The sequence below is a fragment of the Lolium perenne genome, chromosome 5 (genome assembly GCF_019359855.2).
Source record: "Lolium perenne isolate Kyuss_39 chromosome 5, Kyuss_2.0, whole genome shotgun sequence".
NCBI classification, from domain to species: Eukaryota; Viridiplantae; Streptophyta; class Magnoliopsida; order Poales; family Poaceae; genus Lolium; species Lolium perenne.
The window spans coordinates 28,071,082-28,091,994 of NC_067248.2; the positions used below are offsets into that span (position 1 = coordinate 28,071,082).

Sequence of the window (20,913 nt, forward strand, 5' to 3'; positions counted from 1 at the left end):
GTCACCATCTACATCCTTATACTTTTGCATTTCACATAATTCAACAAAATTATTAAGATGGGCAGCAGCATCATCGAAATAACACGAGAAAATTGCTCTCGCATAACAAGATTCAAGAAAGCGAGGTTTAATTTCAAAGAATTCTGCTGTAGTAGCAGGTGGAGCAATAGGTGTGCATAAGAAATCATTATTATTTGTGGTTGTGAAGTCACACAACTTAGTGTTTTCAGCGTTGGCCATTTTAGCAACAGTAAATAAAACAAACTAGATAAAGTAAATGCAAGTAAACTATTTTTTTTGTGTTTTAGATATAGCAAACAAGATAGCAAATAAAGTAAAACTAGCAACTAATTTTTTTGTATTTTGATTTAGTGCAGCAAACAAAGTAGTAAATAAAACTAAGCAAGACAAAAACAAAGTAAAGAGATTGAGAAGTGGAGACTCCCCTTGCAGCGTGTCTTGATCTCCCCGGCAACGGCGCAAGAAAAAGAGCTTGATGGCGTGTATTTCACACGTTCGTTGGGCAACCCCAAGAGGAAGGTATGATGCGCACAGCAGCAAGTTTTCCCTCAGAAAGAAACCAAGGTTTATCGAACCAGGAGGAGCCAAGAAGCACGTTGAAGGTTGATGGCGGCGGGATGTAGTGCGGCGCAACACCAGTGATTCCGGCGCCAACGTGGAACCTGCACAACACAACCAAAGTACTTTGCCCCAACGAAACATTGAGGTTGTCAATCTCACCGGCTTCTTTGTAACAAAGAGTTAACCGTATTGTGTGGAAGATGATTGTTTGCGAAAACAGTAGAACAAGTATTGCATGAGATTGTATTTCAGTAAAGAGAATTGGACCGGGGTCCACAGTTCACTAGAGGTGTCTCTCCCATAAGACGAACAGCATGTTGGGTGAACAAATTACAGTTGGGCAATTGACAAATAAAGAGAGCATGACCATGCACATACATATCATGATGAGTATAGTGAGATTTAATTGGGCATTACGACAAAGTACATAGACCGTCATCCAACTGCATCTATGCCTAAAAAGTCCACCTTCAGGTTATCATCCGAACCCCTTCCAGTATTAAGTTGCAAACAACAGACAATTGCATTAAGTATGGTGCGTAATGTAACTAGTGACTACATCCTTGAACATAGCACTAATGTTTTATCCCTAGTGGCAACAGCACAACACAACCTTAGAACTTTCTGTCACATCGTCCTGTGTCAATGCAGGCATGAACCCACTATCGAGCATAAGTACTCCCTCTTGGAGTTACAAGCATCTACTTGGCCAGAGCATCTACTAGTAATGGAGAGCATGCAAGATCATAAACAACACATAGCATAACTTTGATAATCAACATAACAAGTATTCTCTATTCATCGGATCCCAACAAACGCAACATATAGAATTACAGATAGATGATCTTGATCATGTTAGGCAGCTCACAAGATCCGACAATGATAGCACAATGGGGAGAAGACAACCATCTAGCTACTGCTATGGACCCATAGTCCAGGGGTAGACTACTCACACATCACACCGGAGGCGACCATGGCGGCGTAGAGTCCTCCGGGAGATGATTCCCCTCTCGGCAGGGTGCCGGAGGCGATCTCTGGATCCCCGAGATGGGATCGGCGGCGGCGGCATCTCTGGAAGGTTTTCCGTATCGTGGTTCTCAGACCGGGGGTTTCGTCACGGAGACTTTATATAGGCGGAAGGGCAGGTCAAGAGGCGGCACGGGGCCCCACACTACTGGCCGGCGCGGCCAAGGGGGCCGCGCCGCCCTATGCTGTGGCCCCTCCGTGGCCCCTCTTCGTCTCTCCTTCGGACTTCTGGAAGCTTCGTGAGAAAATAGGCCCCTGGGCTTTGATTTCGTCCAATTCCGAGAATATTTCCTTACTAGGATTTCTGAAACCAAAAACAGCAACTGGCACTTCGGCATCTTGTTAATAGGTTAGTTCCAGAAAATGCACGAATATGACATAAAGTGTGCATAAAACATGTAGATAACATCAATAATGTGGCATGGAACATAAGAAATTATCGATACGTCGGAGACGTATCAGGGGTTCGGATGATAACCTGAAGGTGGACTTTTTAGGCATAGATGCAGTTGGATGGCGGTCTATGTACTTTGTCGTAATGCCCAATTAAATCTCACTATACTCATCATGATATGTATGTGCATGGTCATGCTCTCTTTATTTGTCAATTGCCCAACTGTAATTTGTTCACCCAACATGCTGTTCGTCTTATGGGAGAGACACCTCTAGTGAACTGTGGACCCCGGTCCAATTCTCTTTACTGAAATACAATCTACTGCAATACTTGTTCTACTGTTTTCTGCAAACAATCATCTTCCACACAATACGGTTAATCCTTTGTTACAGCAAGCCGGTGAGATTGACAACCTCACTGTTTCGTTGGGGCAAAGTACTTTGGTTGTGTTGTGCAGGTTCCACGTTGGCGCCAGAATCCCTGGTGTTGCGCCGCACAACATCCCGCCGCCATCAACCTTCAACGTGCTTCTTGGCTCCTCCTGGTTCGATAAACCTTGGTTTCTTTCTGAGGGAAAACTTGCTGCTGTGCGCATCATACCTTCCTCTTGGGGTTCCCAACGAACGTGTGAGTTACACGCCATCACTTAGCTAGTTCCATTCCTATGGCGCGGCGCTTCTTATCTCCAAAGCGTCGCATAGCTTGCTTCACCGGTTTAGCCCCCGGATTTATGTTGAGGTAGTGCTCGGCGAGTTCCCTAGGTACTCCGGACATGTCAGAAGGTTGCCATGCGAAGATATCCATGTTAGCGCGGAGGAACTCGATGAGCGCGTCTTCCTATTTGGGGTCCATGTTGGCTCCGACTGAGACTTGCTTGGAATCGTCGCCTTCCTTGAAGTTGACTTTCTTGGTCTCTATCGCGGCCTTGAAGGAGTTTTTCTGTTCGGAGATCTGCTTCTTGGTGGTCTGCATTTCAGTCGGATCCACCGCGGCTCTGTAGCCTTTCAGCTCTTCTCCAGATATCACAGACTCTGCGAAGGCGGCTTCGCCCAACTTGCACTCATGAGCCTTTTTGTAGTCTCCGGATACGGTAATCATACCCTTAGGACCCGAAATCTTGAGCTTGTTGTAGATGTAGCATGCTCTCGCGTGGAACTTGTGGTAGGTGGGCCTGCCGAAAATGACGTGGTAGGAGCTCTTGAAGGGCACAACTTCGAACGTGATCTTCTCTTCGCGGAAATTGTGAACATCGCCGAAGGCCACGGGAAGTGTGATGCTGCCGAGAGAATTTGCCTTCTTACCCGGAACTACGCCATGAAACTCAGTGTTGCTGTGCTTGAGCTGTTCCTTGGTGAGGTTCATCCGCTCTAGAGTCTCCAGGTACATGATGTTCAAGCTGGCCCCACCATCCATGAGGCACTTGGAGAAGTCTTACCCGTCTATGCGGGGACTTACAACCAAGGCGTAGCATTCTTTTGGCACAATGGCAGGGTGATCCTTCCTGTCAAATGTGCACGGGACTTCCGACCACCTGACATATCATGCACAGCCCGAACCGTGGCGTTCAGATCCGGTAGCTGACTTGGTAGCGCGGACTGTTGGGGTTCCGAGGAAAGTGTGGTAAGCCCCCACGCTCTTTTTCTCGAATGGGTTGGATTTACCTGCGGACCCTGCCTTGGGATCCGGCGAGTTATCATCTTCATCCATCGCTTCGGAACTGTCCTCCTCCTTGTCTTTGTTCTTGCCCTTGCCTCCCTTGCCGCGTGGGCGGTGCTTTCGGGCTCGCTTGTATCCTGCCTCCAGGTCGCTCTTTAGATCATTGACCCACTTGCAGTTGCGGTTTGTGTGAGTGGACTTCCACAATCGGATCCGAGGTGGGCCGAGGCAGTGGCATGTCTCTGTACTCCTCGTAGGTTTGCGGGCGCGGGATCACGCCGGGCCCGTGACCTCAGTGCCATGCTGCTGACCCCTGCCGGCTCCGCCTCCACGGCCGCGTCCTCTTCCGCCTCCTGAACCTCCGCGTTGAAACGCCATGGCGACCATCCCGGATCCGCCACTCTTCTGGTCCTCAGGGTTCTTGCGTTTATGGATGCTGCTGCTGCCGTTATCACGGTTCTTCTTTTGTTGGTGTAGGGGGATTGCTGTAGCTGCAAGATCACCGCCTGCGTCATCATCGGCGGCAGTATGGTCACTGGCAATGGAGATCATTTCATCCAAAGTCAACTTATTTGCATTAGCCAAACAAGTGAGCTTATGCCTCAGCAATCCTCCTCTCTGCAATCCTCCAATGAAGGCGTACATGGCAGTGGTGTGGTCGACGTTTTCGCACTCGTTCCTGCATGCCAACCATCGTGTGAGGAAGTGTCTTGAGGATTCTCCCTTCTTCTGGATACAAGCTTGTAAGTCGCTTGCCGTGGCGGGTCTTTTGTAGGTGCCACTGAAGTGTTTCTCGAAAGCGGTCTTCAGGTCAAACCAGCAAAAGATGGAGTTATTCTCGAGGTCGCTGAGCCAGATCCGGGCTGGACCTACAAGGTATAACTGGAGCATGCGGCAGGCGATATTAGGGGTTCCTCCGGCAAAGGTTACTGCATTATAGTAATCCTCAATCCAGGTATCCGGCCTTTCGGTGCCATCATAATGCTTCAGGTTTCCGGGTAGTTTGAGGTTCATCCTTGGCTTTGGTTCCTCTCGAATCATCCTGCCAAAGCACTTCGGACCGATGTAATCAGTTCTGTATTCGTTGAGGCGTTCCCGCGCGTCGCGCGAACCGTGGCGAGGAGACTGTGAACGAGAGCGAGATCTTCGGCCGCCGCCTCCGCCTCCACCTCCGCCGCCACCGCTAGGTGGTGGTGAGGGAGACCTGCGAGGGGGTCGATCTGACTTCTTGCTTCCGCCTTCAGATTCTCCGCGGCCTTCCCGGTGGCTCCGGCTCCTGCGGCTGCCTTCGTCATGGCGTTGGCTGCCCTGGCCGTTCCGGCTCCGGCGAGGCTCCGGGTCGCGCTCCTCATTCCGACTCCTCCTAGGCTCGGGCTCACGATCGTTGTTCTGGTTCCGGCGAGGTTCCGGCGTGCGCTCCCTGTTTCTGTTTCTTGAGGGCAGCACGTTGTCGCGGATAACAATTCCACCATGCCCCTGGGGCCTGATGTTTCCGGCTGGACTACGGCGGCGAGGGGGACGCGGGTAACCATTAGGCGGAGGAGAGGGGTTGCGGTACTTGTCCTGTCCAGAGTACATTGCATCCTTTCCCTTTCTTGGATCTGACGGAGGCGTCCTTGATGGGACGGGGATTGGATTTGGGTGTTCTCTGGCTTTCCTTGTGCGTTCCGAAGAGCCGGTTCGCGATTCGTCATCTCGATGGCGATTATCGTGGGCGTCCTTCTGCGCAGTGGAGACGCAATGCTCCGGGTTAGATTCCAACTTGCGCGAAGTGTCTGCCTTGCTCTGCTGCATCATTGCTGAAGCGACGAGCGTGCGAACGTAGTCGATATCGATCTCCTCGTTCTTTTTCTTCAAGATCTCTGCAACCTTCGTCATATTGTCCTTTGAGGTTGCGAACGGCTGCTGCTCCGTTGGAGTTGCGAAGGTGATCCTGCGGGGAGCTATCAACTCACGCCGGACCCTTTCGACCTCATGATGAGCTTCAACGATCTTGTCCTCCCAATGCTTTCGGAGTTCATTGACCTTTGCCAGTCCTTCGTCCACCTCCTGCTCGCGCTGGATGAAGTCCTCCACAAAAACTGCGGCGTGCTTCCTTTCCTCCAGCATGGCGGCTGCAGTGTCCTTAAACTTCTTGGCTGTGGCCAGCAGCTCCAGTCTCTTAGCTTCTAATGCTTCTATGTCTTCGGGAGTGATGGGTTTGTTAAGAATATCCGAGCGATAAACCGCATCCATGCCTGCTTGTGCAACCATCTCTTCAGGCGAAAGGAGGTCCTCCGAGGAAGAATCCTTGCGGGGTCTCTCCGCGACATTGGAGATCCCTGATGGGATGGCTGGGGATCGGATTGGGTGGCTGTCCCTCCATGTTCTCCCAGCGCCGCTACAATCGCAAGTACCTGCTTTGGCTGGGCGGAGTCAACTTCAGACTGATCACCGTATCCATATTCCTTCACCCTGCGGTCGAACTCTTCAGTGTCCATGGATTGGGTATCTCCGGAAATTGGACTTAGGTTGCCCAGAATCGACTCTTCCACCGGGGCTCCGCTTTTTCCGACAGCCTCCTGCTGATCCGAAGCAGCGTTCATGTGCTGTGCTGTGCTTTCAGCAGGCTGTTTTTCTCTCGGCCGCTGCCGCTGCTGGCGATAAACGCTACACACGCATCGGCAGCTTTCCTTTCGCGTCGCGTCGCCGGGCCCACGTGCCGGTGTCGGCACCCAGTGCCTTTCGGGTCGCACGTAGTGGGCCGAAGTTTGGGCCCAGAATGGCTTCCGCGAACTCGCTGTTGAGGTTTTAGTTATTTTTTTCCCCTGTAAACAGAAACTTTGTGCCTAGCCTCCCTCACCATTTTTTCCTCCCCTCCGCTGGCGATGGCGGCGCCACCGGCGAGCCTCGGCGTCGGGGCGCGCTCGTGCGAGACGGCGGAGCAGACGCGCGAGTGGATGGAGGCCATCGCCGCCTTCCTCGGCCGCCACCGCCCGCTCCTCGAGGCCCACGTCGTCAACTTCTTCAAGGTCCCCTCCCCTCCCCTGCCCCCATCTCCCATCTCTTCTGAAACCGAGATTCTAGCACCCGCACTTCCTCCGGCCGTTCGGCCATGCTCGGTGCGCCCTGTGATCACGGAGATCCCCCCTTGTTGCTGGTGATGTGCATGAACCGTTGCATTTGCATCTGACTGACGCCTTCCAGGTGTTTGGTTTTGGTTCTGCCCGACCAGGATAGGCTGTGGGAGACGGTGGACGCCGAGTGGATGGAGTGCCTGCGCGGGGAGCCCGTGGAGCGCCTGCTCATGCTGCCCTCCGGTTGTGTCCAGGCAGGTCCTCGCATCCCAGTTTCAGCAATTCGCTCCTACGTCAGATACCAGCTCGGCTTGTTCCAACTCTGTGCTCTCTTGCAGGACCATTGGCCAAGTTCACTTCAAGAATTTATTCTAAACGCGAGGTCACTTGTTCTCCCGCGCGACCAGAAATCGCCACAGTCGGTACGTTTCCTGCACTTACCAGATTTGCTTATGCTAGAATTTATTTGAAACAGCAATACACATGGTGAAGTGTTTGTATTTACGCACATTTGATTCAGTAGGACTACTTAATATATGAACAAATCCTCTGAATGCTGCACCTGCAGTCCTGTTGCCTAGTCTTGACGAACGCATGTATCCAAGTATCCAGTTCTTGTATTTAGTTGATATTAGCTTACGTTGCAATTCTCGAATTTCATGCTTTACATGTTGACTGATCTATCAAGTTTTTAAAATATACATATATTGTGGCATTTGCCTTATTCTGACTCACCTTTCCTTGAATACCCGCAGTTTCTACCTGATTCACGTGTAGCATCAATTGGTACTGTTCTCGCTCAAGGCATGAACACAAAGAAGAAGCACGAAGTAGGTAATTAGCTTGTAATGTTAGTTATTTCTGTTAGTCTTCTTTTTTCAAGCTCAATTATTTGTTCTTTGCATCCTCATGATCGGAGAAGTTGTTTGATGCAGATTGAACATCTATCTGCGATGGTTGATGCAGTTGCGAGGAGTTGTGGAGCCAAGACAGTGGTTGATGTGGGTTCTGGCCAGGTATGTCATCTGCAGTTCTGTCCCTGGAAGAAGCTTTGCACCTGTAACCAGATTCCATTTGAGCAAAATAATTTAATTTATGCGATGAATACTTGAATGTTAAACAGCTCTACTTCATTGCTTTCATTCATGAGTATGCCATTTTAATATCAGAATTTTGTATTGGTCAAGTCTGACCAAGTATTTCGTATTGAATATAGCTATGATAAAGATAAGGTTCTAGTGAAGGCCAGATTATATTGGCTATTTCTTTTCTAGGTATTGCAATTAGAAAGCACACATGCATGCTAGGTGTTGCAATTTGAAAGTACTACAGTACTAGTATGTGCTACCTCTTCCTGGGCCTATCTTCGGATGAGTAAAGGCATCTGGATTTACAGTGTAGCGACTGCTGTCCTATATTTATTGTTGGATGCCATACCTTGATTTTCCATTAAAAAAAAATTTGTCGGGAATGACAGCAAACAAATGTTATTTTGTGTTTTCATTTATTTGTTTCTTATCCATTTGAATCGCCTTATCAGGGTTATCTCGCACAAGCTTTATCTTTTGAGTACCAACTCCCTGTTGTCGCAATAGATGCTTCATCACATCATGCATCTGTTACGAATACTCGTGCAGAGAGGATAAAGAAGCACTATGCTGCTAAATGGTACGAATTTTGTCATACTGAATTCTAGTTTTACTACCTTGATATCTTGAGAGTTAATTTCTCTTGCTATAAATTGTTTCCCATTGCTTTTGCAGTGTAGAGAAGCAGCAGTTCACTGTGCCTAGAACTGTCACTTGTCATGTTCTTTCTAGTGACATGTTGGCAGCTGTGACATTGGATGCATTTCAAGATGATCATGGTCAACATGTAACAAAAACTAACAACTGTACTGAGACTAGTCCTCAAAATGGGAAACCAAACCATAACGTTCCTCAATTAGTCCTCGCTGGTCTTCATGCCTGTGGTGACCTTTCAGTTAACATGCTAAGGTTGATCTTTTGTGCTCAATAATCGGAATGCTGTGAATTGATGTAGTGCTCCAAACTCATAAAATGCTACAGCTACACCTTTCCCTTTGCATGGAAAGTTTCTAACAACATGTTTACTGTGTCCTGTGGGCAGGGTTTTTGCGTCATGTGAACAAGTACAAGCATTGGTAAGCGTTGGATGCTGTTATAACTTTTTGTCCGAGGATTGTTATGCGGGTACAGACACTTGCCCTGGTTTTCCTATTAGCAAGGCTGCTAAATCATCTAGATTAGTGCTTGGCAAAAGCATCCGCGACCTTGCTTGCCAGGTATAATAGCAACTCTTCCTTGTTCATAGTGTTGTATGACATGCTTTAACCAAATTTCGGTGCTGGTACTCATACTTTAAGGTGGTCAGGAGTTGGGACATGTACAAGAGTACAAAGCATAATAGAACAAGCTAGAAGAATAGCTTCAGATGCATCTAAGAAAAAGAATAGCTTCAGACGTTCTGCTAAATGTGGCAAAACAATGAGTTTCAGAAATGATTACAAATCAGGACTAGCGGCAAACATACTTTGCATGTAAACTGCACAACATAGCATCAAATAAGTTCTCCTAACAGAATTAAGAATAGAGATGAATGATGGACCATAAGTTCTCTTACTTAAGGGAATGATATTTTAAACCACATAACTCTGTACCATTTAACGTTTACTAAAGGGAAACTGGGGGCATCAACAAGCTGTCAGACATTTTTAGTTTTAAGTCCATTATCCAACTAGTTGTTCTTTTATTAGTAATTTACTACTGCTCAAGATGGATGCTTTGTGTTCGACTAAATTTATTTTCCAAATTGGTAGCTTTAAGCAGTATGCTCTTTATTGAAAAGTCCTTCTGTGAATCCTTTCTAGAGTGCAGAGAGATGGAGAAACCTCACCAAGGAAATGGCCCTACAAAATTTTGACATACATGCCTTCCGAGCAGCTTTTCAGATGGTAAATGCTCTGTTAATTCAGCCTGTCAATTTGAATGGTTGATTTTCCACCCATTTTCTTACTTTTGTTTGCTCTTCATTTTATAATTTGTACACATGTTATTTAATATACTATTTAACAACCAGACACACAACGTGTGCTGAAAAGAAGACCTTGTGTGCTTAAAATAAGAACAGTGTTGTCAAGTATGATTGTTGATGCCATGTAGTATGCTTATGTGATCACTTCCAAGCGTTATGGATAATTGAGTGGCATTCTTGATTCGTATTTACTACCCTTGACGTACCTTTCTATTGGCTACATATCTAAGAGCCTCTTGTCCTTTCTTAGCACCACACTTGAGAGTGAACATTCTAGTCATCTTCGGGAACATCACCAAGTAACAACAATGAGAATGAGCTCCTTTTGTATGTGAATACAAACCTCGCCAATTTGGTCTACTTGTTCAGCCCTAACTTGCTAGTGGGCGTGCTTCTTTTTGGCCAGTTGCATCAGCAAATTCTTCGTATCAGTTGTAACCACTGAGACATAGTTATCTCCTCCGTTCCTAGATATAAGGCATATTTGTTTTTGAGGGAAAAATCCAGAATATAGGGATTTGATTAGATATAATCCCACCCAGAATATAGGAAAAATCCTACCCAAAACTGATGTACTTTAACCTCCACGTGCGTTCTCCGTGCCAAAAACTATATGCTCTGACCTTATCAGAATAGGGAACCAGTTCCAATTGGGAACTGCCTGGTGGGGCCATATATTCCGGTACATAACATGTCTGTTGGTTTATAATTACAGCAAGCAGCCTTTCTGGCCTCCCCAAAGTTGTGTCGAGACTCCAGAGTGTAGGATAGAAAGCTGGCACAATAGTGATAGAACTTTTTTTTTCGAGAAAACGCAAAGGACCATTGCGTTTCATCTCATTGAAAAGATAGAGTTTGTTACAATCATCCTAGGAGTGCAGAGTTACGACATAGTTCTCTCAATGCATGTCCCAGGTTGATGGCAGAACTACCCTAAGGCCTGTGGCACCGGCTTGTGCCCAGAGCGCAGCTTCGTCTTTTGATGTGGGAGACAAGGCCATCGATCGATGGCTGAGCACCCTCGAAGACACACTGTTATGCTGCTTCCAGATCATCCAAGGGGCTATAAGTTTCAGGGAGGTGAGGCCCTTGCGTAGAGGTTTTGAGGTGCCCTGCTTAGCCTTGGTCCACTACTCTGCTAGCTAGGATTCCTGGGCTGGTGGCGCACAAGTCATCCGCAGCCAGGAGAGAACCTCATGCCACATTTGTTTGGAGAATGGGCATGAGAGGATCAGGTGAACCATCGTCTCGGCAGCTTGTCCACAGAGGAGGCAGGCTGGGTTATGTTGTAGTCCTCGGTGAGGCAGGTGATCAGCCGTCCAGCATCGATCTTGGTGGGCAAGCGAGTGGAAAAATTTCACACGTGGTGGCGCCCAGTTTCTCCAAATAAGCTTCCATGCACTACACAAGATGGACCACTGGAAGGTAGCCTTGTACCAAGATTGTGCTGAGTACGAACCAGTAGTCCACTTCCAGAAGAGATGGTCAGGCTCTGTCGAGAGGGTGGTGTATTGGATGGCTTGCCAGATGAGGAGGTATTGGCCAATCTCCTGAATGCCTAGAACCCCATGTATGCCACGTGCCCAGCTATTTGCCTGGACCCCATCAGCAACCGTGTGCAGTTTCTTGCGGCGCTTGGGGATGCAGGCGTATAGCTGCGGTGCGATCTTGCTGATTGAGCATCCACTGATCCATTGGTCCTCCCAGAAGCGTGCCTTGCGTCTGTTGCCTAGAGCCATTGTGGATTGTAGTAGCTGCAAAGAAAAGGGCCCTTTCCTCAGCAGAGAACTGCAGCTCTGCTCCAAGCTCTGTCGGTGTCAGTGTGGCACAGCTAAAGCAGTAGACTCAATACCAGGCCAGCACGCTCCAGAACGTGCACCCCCAGGCCGCCAAGGGTGGTTGGCCTGCATACATGATGCAAATTCACATGTCAGTTTCCGCCCTTTGCTTCCGCACGACCCTCCCACAAGAATCCTCGCTCAATCTTTTCCAGTTGCTTGTTTGTCTTCCTAGGCAGTGCGATGACGAGGAGTTGGCATTGAGGACGGACTTGACGAAAACTAACTACACCACACCACATGGACCCTATGTGTGGCACACAAACTGATATATGACGCCAACAACAACAACAACATCAAAGCCTTTTTCCCAAGCAAGTTGGGGTAGGCTAGATATGAAACCCAACAGAAAAGAGAACCAAAACAAGGAGAAAGAAAGAAAAAGAAAAAAAGAAAAAAAAAAGGGAAAAAAGGAAAGAGAAAGGAAGCAAGTGACTAAGGTTCTGGCACATGGATCGCTGATCTCCATGCAGTCCTATCAAGAGCCAAGACTTTAGGTACATTCCAATCCCTCAGGTCTCTTTTTATCGACTCCGCCCACGTTAGTTAACTTATGCATCTCATGTATCAGTACCTTTTTGGCGTCGATTCTTGCTTTAGGTTCTGTCCAAGGATTTTAAGTCGCTCGACTAGTCGCGACTAGTCGATGAGTCGCAACTGCGAGGCCACTCAATGTCTCGACTCGACTCATTGGATGAGTCGGGCGACTCATTCGACTAGTCATGAATAACCTCGACTAGTCCAGTATTTTTAGTTAAGCGACTCAAAACCTACTTTGTAAACCAGCAGTACTTGCTACACTTTTTTTAGTCAAATGATTCGACTCATTAGTGGGTCAGAACCCACTAATTGCTACACTTCTAATCTCGGCTGTTTGGGTTTCAGATTCATAAACCAGCACTATTTTGTAAATCAGCACTACTTGTCACATTGAAGGCTTTAGTCACCTAACTGTCTTTTCCTGTAGGTACTTGAGAAATATTTTCCAGAAGTGTCAAAATTGAGTCCATCAATTGGAAGGCAAGGAAAAGCTCTCCGCCGTCAAAGGCTTCGGAAAGTTGTGGAATCCTGTTCAGCTGTGGGGAAAACTGATGATTTATCCTATTCAAATCCCAAGGAACAAACCATGAACACAGATGGTTCATTGCCAACAGAGCCAACTGATCCTGAAGGGGCTGTCAGATGTTGTAGCAGCGTACAATTTACAGGTTATTACCTTTTGTTCCTCATAAGCAACAACCATTTTGGATTGGCTATAAAACATAGATTTTCGAGTTTATAAGTGGGCAATTAATAATGCTGGCAGCATATGGCTGGCAGGTGATACATACTCAACTTCACGAGTCGATGATTCATTCATATCAAAAGTTAACGTGAGACCAAGTGAGATACATCTTGATGAATGTCACAAGTTCACTCTTTTCAAAGATTTCACCGCCTCTGCATTCGGTCGTCTTGGCTGTGGTTTCGTCGAAGATCTTCATCTATTTGAAATATGGAAGAGCGTGCAGCACTTCACTGTAAGTTTAATTGGAATGCCCTTTTCTATTAGGGATTTCTATTATGCCTTCTTGCTATAGGATGATCCCAAGAAGTTAAATGTAGTACCTATTTTTCAACTGTTTGTTCAATCAAAAGAAAAAGGGTGCTATCCTGTTCGAGATGATGCTTTAGGAGTTTAGGTAAGCATGTACTGGGCTGGACGCAAGGCTGGGTGAAGCCTAATGTCATTGTGATACTGTTAATGAGTACGTTAAGATCATTTCAACTGTGCTAGTATTCAGCAATGCACTGTAATCCCTAATATCCTATTAATTCCTCAAAGAATTCTCAAAGTGAATACGTGAAATTCTGTTGCAGACATACCCTAAGTGGTACATTTAATTGCTAGGGCGAAATGAATATGGTGACTACTAGCACTCTTATCTTTCTGATGTTACAAAAAAATTCTAGAAACTAGACTAGATACCATTTTATGCCTTACCGCAGTGGGGCTATCAGATATTAAGGTTGTCCGTACTTCAACAGCTAATTCTTAAACATTCATGCATATGCTTTTCTAAACTATCTTCACAATTAAAACAGTGCTGTCCACTGAACCATATTCGCAAAAATGTAGCAGTATGCTAATGATATTCTTAGTTCTTACTAGTGCAACAATTTTCTTTTAATTCTTGCAGGAGTTCATAGGTCCCTTTTGGTGTCTTCGGGCTGCTTTAGGTCCATTGGTGGAAACATATATCTTGCTTGATCGCTTACTGTTTCTTCAAGAACAAGGAAGTGCAGTTCAAGCATCATTGTTTCCTCTGTTTGATCCTGCTATGTCTCCAAGGAATATGGCAGTAGTTGCTCGGAAGTTAACAGGAGATGCTTTGTAAGCATGACATGGTAACACTTCTCATGCCTGAATACTTAGGTTGATGGAATGGTGTATTGGTGCTGAAGAGTAAGAGAGACAACTACTGTGGCAGAACTGGTTCTATCTTTAGATATAGAGAGAATTTTTGTCCTTATGGGCTACTCAATTATCATGTGAAGAATTTATAGCTTCTGTGCAGTGAGAGTTCTAGAAGGACATGTAGCTGTCTTTTTGCTTGCCAACTGACATGTGGCCTGCAGAACATGCAGGTTTGTCTTGATTTTACGCTGAAGATGATCTTTGCTGTAAAACTTTAGAGCCATATCTCTTCTTTTTGATGGTGCTTGCCATATATGCCAACTGCTCCTTTGCAAAGGTGTAACCTTTCCTTGCCTGATTTTATAGTCTGCTTGGGGCATATAGTATTTTGTACAAGCTGACGTTATCTGTTCTCATTTTGAACAGATATGGTATGCAGATATTGTATGTACAAGAGTTTGCCATCGAGCAGTGTGCCTTTATCCAATATAAATGCTAGGTCAACTTCTAGATCGATTCCATCCCCTTTCACTTTCATTACATGCTTGCTTGTTTCTTTGAAGTAAAATGATCATGAAACAAGTTGATGCTGTACTTCAATGTTGCATGCAATTTGGGCAAGACTGGCAAGTTGTAGAGTGGAATCGTTTTACATTAATCATTTTCTGTATTGCCGTAAAGTTGAATGATTGCTTTACTACCATACTGCTGCATGCAAATTATAATTAGGAAAAGGAAGGAAGGACAAAAGAGCCAATTGTTTTCAAATGTTACCCCCTGCATATCTTGATACAACAAGGTTGTGTTTTCTCTTAGAGATGTAGGCCAAATCATTAATCATTTTGGCGGAGAGACAAATAAGCATTATGTTCTTTAACTTCCCTTACAACATTGACCATTTGTCGATGAAGTTAGGTGTTGTCTCATAAAATATCAAATCCTGCTGGATCTCTGATGTGATGCTACCAACATGGGGATGATGAATACTATTGCAAGAGGTTGACTTGCGTTTATTAAGCATGTGCTACCACATGATCCCATCAGTATGGTCTGTGGTTTCAGGTTTGCCATATCTTATCCTTGTGTGTTTTTGTGTCTGGCATGTGTGCATATTTTCCTTCCAGAGCACTGAGTTTTCTGCTCTAGTTTGCAAAATGCTTTTTAACTCCATGGAATTTTTTTGTACCCTGTAAAGTAGAACTGTTTAAAATTCTTGTGCTGTAAGCTTAGCAGCCTCAAGATGTGCTTTGTAGTGACCAGTGACAACTCCTCGTGGGGAAAAGGAATTGTAGTTACACTTCTGTATGTCCTTGTTGACCAGTCCTTTTATCATTCTTATTTGGCACCAGTCATAGTTTGATAGCTCAGAGGAAAGTGATGAGAGCACAAGCATATTATATGCAAGTGAGGGATTTAAAATAACCCAGGATCACTGGTAGATAGATAAGATCTCTGCAGAACCTAACCGCGTGTCGTGGCAGCTCAATAGCAACAGGCCTTCATTTGATAGATGAGAATTTACACTGGAACTCAACTGTCAGCTAGTGTTCATCTTTTTTGGCTGCATTACCACTGCAATAACTGGCTGATCTCACTTCCATGCGTCAATTCAGGCTTCACTTGCCAGGTCAGTATGTCATCTTGAAGGTGAGAGAGCTGTGCAGTACTCCCCACTAGTTTTGCCTCCGTTTTCTTTTTCCTCTGTGCAGGATTGGTTCGTGAAAATGACGGCGCCCTGTACTTGCGGTGATGTGTCAGCGTCGAGGTGGCCACCCAGAGCCGTCGCGACTCTTCCGTCCGCAAACCCTTATCCAGATTTGTACACTCGGAGGTTCCCTGCAAGGCCAGTGGTCAATTCCCTCTGCTTTTCACTGAAGCACCCATCATCTGAAAGGTAATGACACGAACCTCACTTGGACCTGGAAGCTCACTTCATTTTTTGCTGGCTGTAGTGTTCTGATCCCAGCCAGCCAGTGAGCCGCAGCTAGATCTTCAGTATCGCTGCAACACTGACCGTTCCGTTCTCCGGTTGCGTGCCTGGCACCAGCTGATTGACCGATCGACCAGTTCATGGTAACTAACTGAAAAGGTGATTTGAACCGGGTGCGGTGTTAGGCCGGGCGTGCGTAGATGGGGTTATGTGGATGAGCTTGCTGCTGTTGCTGTCGTTGCCCATTTCCAGGTCCCTTTCACTTGGTGGTGGTAGAGCACAGCATAAATTCCCCCATTACTACTGCGAGGACAATTTATCATCTCAAGACTTGCAGGAGCTCTGTTGGTATTTTGCCTTCTTGCATATGGAATATAGCGTCTCTGCATTCGCGTGCGTCACTGCCTTTTGAGAGGCTTGACTTTGTCTCGGAAGTGCATGGCTTCACTATTTGGTCAGTGCCTTAGCTATAGTGCCTCTGATCGTAGGACAAGATTTTGAAGAGGAGATCTGCTACTGTTGGAGAAAGAAAAGGCTTCATCTTGCCATCACTTGAGATGAGCACACGTGGTTTGGATGACCGACATCTTGGACGGTGGATGATCATGGTGGGGATCGAACCGACGAAGCGGTCTTGCAGTGTATCTCTGCCGTCCGTTCTGGGCTCTGGACTGGCCTGATTGTTTTGGCGCTATTTGGGAGAGGGCGGGAGGGTGGGAACCAGCAGAGCTCATGAGGTTTGTGTGTGTGTGTGTGGTGTCGTGGCGTGCGCCGCCTGCATGCATGCATATGCCCCTTCCCTCCCCTGCCTTCGCGTAACTGAACGGCCAATGCCTTCTCCAAATCTCCTTTCCTCCAATGTGGCCGTTATGTCTGCGAGCAGCGCCTCGGTGTCAGGAGCATGTCAGCTTCCGTTTCATGGTACACGCCAGTTGTACCGCATCCGATTGCGGCACAACGGTCGGCCAGTCGTGTTTCGTGTAGCCGCGTTCCTTTGCCAAACCGGTTGTTTCTTTAGATTCTAGTTGTGTTCGTTAACATTCTGCTTTTGCAAAAGCGTCGCCTCAGATAGTCTTTGCTGAGAACTAAAATGCACTTTTCCTGAAAGGAGTATGCATGTTTGTTAACATTCTGTGAATCTGATCGTACGCCCTCCCTCCCTGGCTGCGCTTAACCGGATGGCCGGGTCATTCCTTCTCTAATATCTACTCCCTCCGGTCCTTTTTAACTGACTTAAATTGATTACAGAGTTATACTAAATCTGAGTTAATTAAAAGAGATCGGAGTGCTATTTTATTGTGCCTCCGTGCCTTGCTCTCAGCTTCCGTTTCGTGGTGCACGTCAGCCTGCCTAAAAGTTCCTGCCAGACGACGTGGCGTGTATCGACACGCAATGTCGCCCTCCCTTTCTTCCTTTGTGCATTTTGCCTGATCTGACCATGCGACGTTGCGCGTTTTCTCGATGATATTTGGTCTGAAACTATTTTTGCGTGAATCTTCAATACAAGTAAGTAGGAGTATGTTCTTGGATGGATGCAGCGAGCTTGACCTCCAGCAGCCCTTTGTTTTGGAAAGAAAAGGCCTGCACCGCGCTGGGGAGAGACACGGGAAAACGGCTCCGGAAATGCGCAATATCTCCACCCATTCTCGTCTCGATGTTGCCATGGTACTACTAGTACTTTTCGGTACCGCCGTGATCTTGACCAATTCGGCGTCCTTGTTCAACCTGGCCCCTCTACCACTACCACAGGTCCCCGGTCAAGTGTCATCAAAGTGTTAATTTATGCCGGGAGCCCAAGATGTGGACCGAACTCCTGGCTGATTTCAGCTTGAGTTAAAAACAAATGGTTTCCTTTTGACAGTGCGTGCAAGTAGGTGATCTTGTTTGATAAAACTGTTTTTTGTAGGGATTTTTTGGTTGACTAATTTGATGTTCGTACAGCTCCAAAAAAATAGAAGAATTACCCGTCACTTTCCACACTAAAAAGTAATAACGGCGTGCAAATTAGCGTGGAGGAAGCACAGACCGCCCAGCTGGATTGTGAAGGGCAGGAGCATCTGAAAATTTACCAAATAATCCGCGCGAGCAAAGGTGTGGTGCATGCTTTGGCACAACTACTAGTACCAAGTAGTGGTGTTTTCATTGACTCAGCGCTGGCTTGCGTGCCATGTTGGTCACGAAATATTTTTGCCTAATCAATAAAGCTCAGGATTCCTTAAAATAAAGATAAGAATCGGACAAACATGATCTATTAGTAAAGTTCCACTTGCTTATGGTGCATTATAACTACTAGTTGAATGCCCGTGCTTCGCCACGGCTCAATAAACTGATACAACTAAAAAAATTAATTGTAAAACACAAAATTTATGCTTAATTAGTTATGCGTTAAATATGTGAAATGCCATATACAACTCATTTTGGTTGTATGATTGGTTACTACGGAAAAAATAACATCAAACTTTCCTAGAGCCTATATAGCACAAATATCAGTGCGGTTGCTACGGGTTCATTTTCTATTATGTGGATGAATCTGGCGTGAGATGAGGCTGACTCCATCTAAGCCAAGCGATCTGAAAGTTGTTGTTGATGACCAGCTTGGGGAGGACGATGGAGCTCAGCTTGTTGCAATGCCACCTCTTCTTAGACGCCGAGTGTGAGTTGGTACTACGCGTCTGCTTGTGCGGGGGGGCCCAAGCGGCACGACGCAAATTTTTTTTTGGTTTTGCATTGTTTCAATATAAACATAATTTACATAGGGAACAAAGGAAAATAAAAAAATATAATACTAAAATGTGCATGTAACGCCTGCTACCCTAGCCTACTCCTCGTCATCGTCGAGCACCACAAATTCGGGTATATGTCACATAACCTTTAGAAGCACGTGTCAAATAACCTTTACAAACAAACTGATTTACACATGAATTATTTGGAGCTTCCGTTCCCTGGCATTGTTGTCAAGCTTCCAAACAGCTCGCTTGGGCAGCACAACACCGGCACCTCCAGCCAGCTTCCCTATCACTATTATTCTTTTTCATAAAAACACGTTTTATGTAAAGTTGGAACTTGTCAATTTTAGAGAAATTTCGCTTGGCAACAATCTCTGCTCACTTTCTCGAGTCCTTTGTTACCAACCCGCCATTGAGCAACCAGATGGTGCTCCTCACACTCATTGACCCTGTCAATCTATGTCAAATATCGAAAAAAGAAGATACACATGAACTCTCTAGACTTAATAGGTTACATGAGTTTTTGCTTTAAAAAAGAGATAAATTTTATTACGTGAATTTTCTTTGTAATAAGATAGTTTGTTAAGGTTTCAAAAAAAAGATAGTTTGTTAAGAGGACGGATTTGTTCGGTAGAGACAAGGATATTTAACCTTCAGTCCTTCACTGTGTACAATATAACATATATTCTTCATCGGAGATATTACAAAATATTAAGTGCATGATAGTTAGAACACCCTGTAAACATCCGATTTAAATATAAATGCTTCCTTTGAGCATACACAAACGCACGGGCATTCTGTTTCGTACCGGATCAAAGAGAATCCTCTGTACTTTAGAGCAAAGTATTAAACCTATGGCAACAAAGAAACCCAGAATGCTTACCAACACAAAAGGATGGTCATCTAAAAAAAGAGCACAAGGACGACACCACACCATGATTGCTCATCTCCATCTCTGTGCATTAGAGACACCACTGCACCATCATGCATTACACCTATAGTATCAGATTGAGCGGAAGAGTGATGAAGAGGGGAAACATGTAGAACAATATCCCTATCTCTTGATCATATGCATGTTCAGAGCCACCTTCAAAACCATGTCCAACTCCATGTATTGTCACACCGGTAATCCATCGTTTGGCATCCATGCTGTGGAGAATAGTACCACGCCATCGTCTGACCGAAGGTTGACAGAAGGCACAGACAACTACAAAAGTTCAGATTTGTGGACACCCAAGAAAGCGAAGCTTCCTCCGGTACGCTGCGCATGCAGAGCCTGAGCCTCTGATTGTTCTTGGACAAACATCCTCGGAGTGACTGCTCATACTCTAGTGTGTTCCCATGGAGGCCTCCGCCAGCACGGGAGAGGACAACGTAGGCTGACAGAGTGACAGGCACCACCCAACACAAATAGCTTTCAGTCTGCGTTGGAGTCTTGGAGAGCATGGCCTTGAGCCCTTGACCGTGGCTGTGCTAGTTTTACCTCCGGCCACCTTCTTCACGGCTGAACGCTGGAGCATGCAGGAAAATTTCAGGGAGCAAGAACTCACCGCATATGAGAGCCAAAACATTTCCCACGATCTCGCTTCGGTTCCCCAACGACCATGGTGAGACTGTCAGATGCAAACAACAAGAAGCGAAGTAGGTGATGTGTGCATTCCTCAGTCGCCGTTGCTTCCACCCATCTTTGGACTCTGATCAGCCCCAAATACCTTGCGAAACACATAGGTATTGGTCTAGAAAAAAGGTATTGGTCTAGAACCTGACCAGAACGGAAACGCCTGCGCCCAACGCTCAAGTCTCGACATCGTCCCAGCCACCTTCGACTCTTCTCCTCTCTCCAAGTCATGTTGCCGACTTGCCGCTAACCTGTCCCCTGCTGCACCGCCTCACCGGAGCATGTCGTGGTACATACTTGCATTCGAGCGAGCGGAGCATGCCTGTTGCTCGAGCATCTTGTAGTACGGTATGCTGATGACTACCGCTTTGTTTGTCGCGCTGGCTAGCGCACCCACACTGCGAAGGAGAGTAGTCCAAGACCGACCTCATGGGCACCAGCGATCGTCGGCACGCAAGCGCAATGAAGCCCAGGCAGCGGCTGGGGAGGGTTTCATAGGCACAAGCGATTTGCGACGGAGACGGTGGGTTTGGGCAGCTGTGCTTCAAGATGTAGAGAGAGTTTTTTTTGAAACAAAGATACAAAGAGAGTTTGTTAAGCGGATTTCTTTAGAATCAGATAGGAAAATTGCCCGT

The 20,913-nt window shown here is 46.3% G+C and overlaps 1 protein-coding gene across 1 annotated transcript; it reads left to right on the top strand.

Annotated features, from left to right (window-relative positions):
• The first annotated feature begins 6,475 nt into the window (after positions 1–6,475).
• Positions 6,476–14,625, top strand: LOC127298687 (uncharacterized). Its single transcript, XM_071819791.1, has 13 exons — positions 6,476–6,669; positions 6,873–6,968; positions 7,053–7,136; positions 7,470–7,544; positions 7,650–7,730; positions 8,255–8,382; positions 8,478–8,711; positions 8,845–9,019; positions 9,605–9,688; positions 12,574–12,814; positions 12,927–13,126; positions 13,787–14,234; positions 14,431–14,625. Exons 1-12 carry the CDS (start codon positions 6,526–6,528, stop codon positions 13,982–13,984), a joined length of 1,740 nt encoding a protein of 579 aa, XP_071675892.1. The 5' UTR covers positions 6,476–6,525; the 3' UTR covers positions 13,985–14,234; positions 14,431–14,625.
• The last annotated feature ends 6,288 nt before the right edge of the window (positions 14,626–20,913 follow it).

Bases quoted from the DNA above. Each gene is read 5' to 3' on its own strand.
- LOC127298687 (XM_071819791.1), top strand. From the start codon at position 6,526: ATGGCGGCGCCACCGGCGAGCCTCGGCGTCGGGGCGCGCTCGTGCGAG. The intron at 7,731-8,254 runs GTATGTCATCTG...TCGCCTTATCAG, and splicing joins TTGATGTGGGTTCTGGCCAG to GGTTATCTCGCACAAGCTTT. The intron at 8,712-8,844 runs GTTGATCTTTTG...TCCTGTGGGCAG, and splicing joins CTTTCAGTTAACATGCTAAG to GGTTTTTGCGTCATGTGAAC.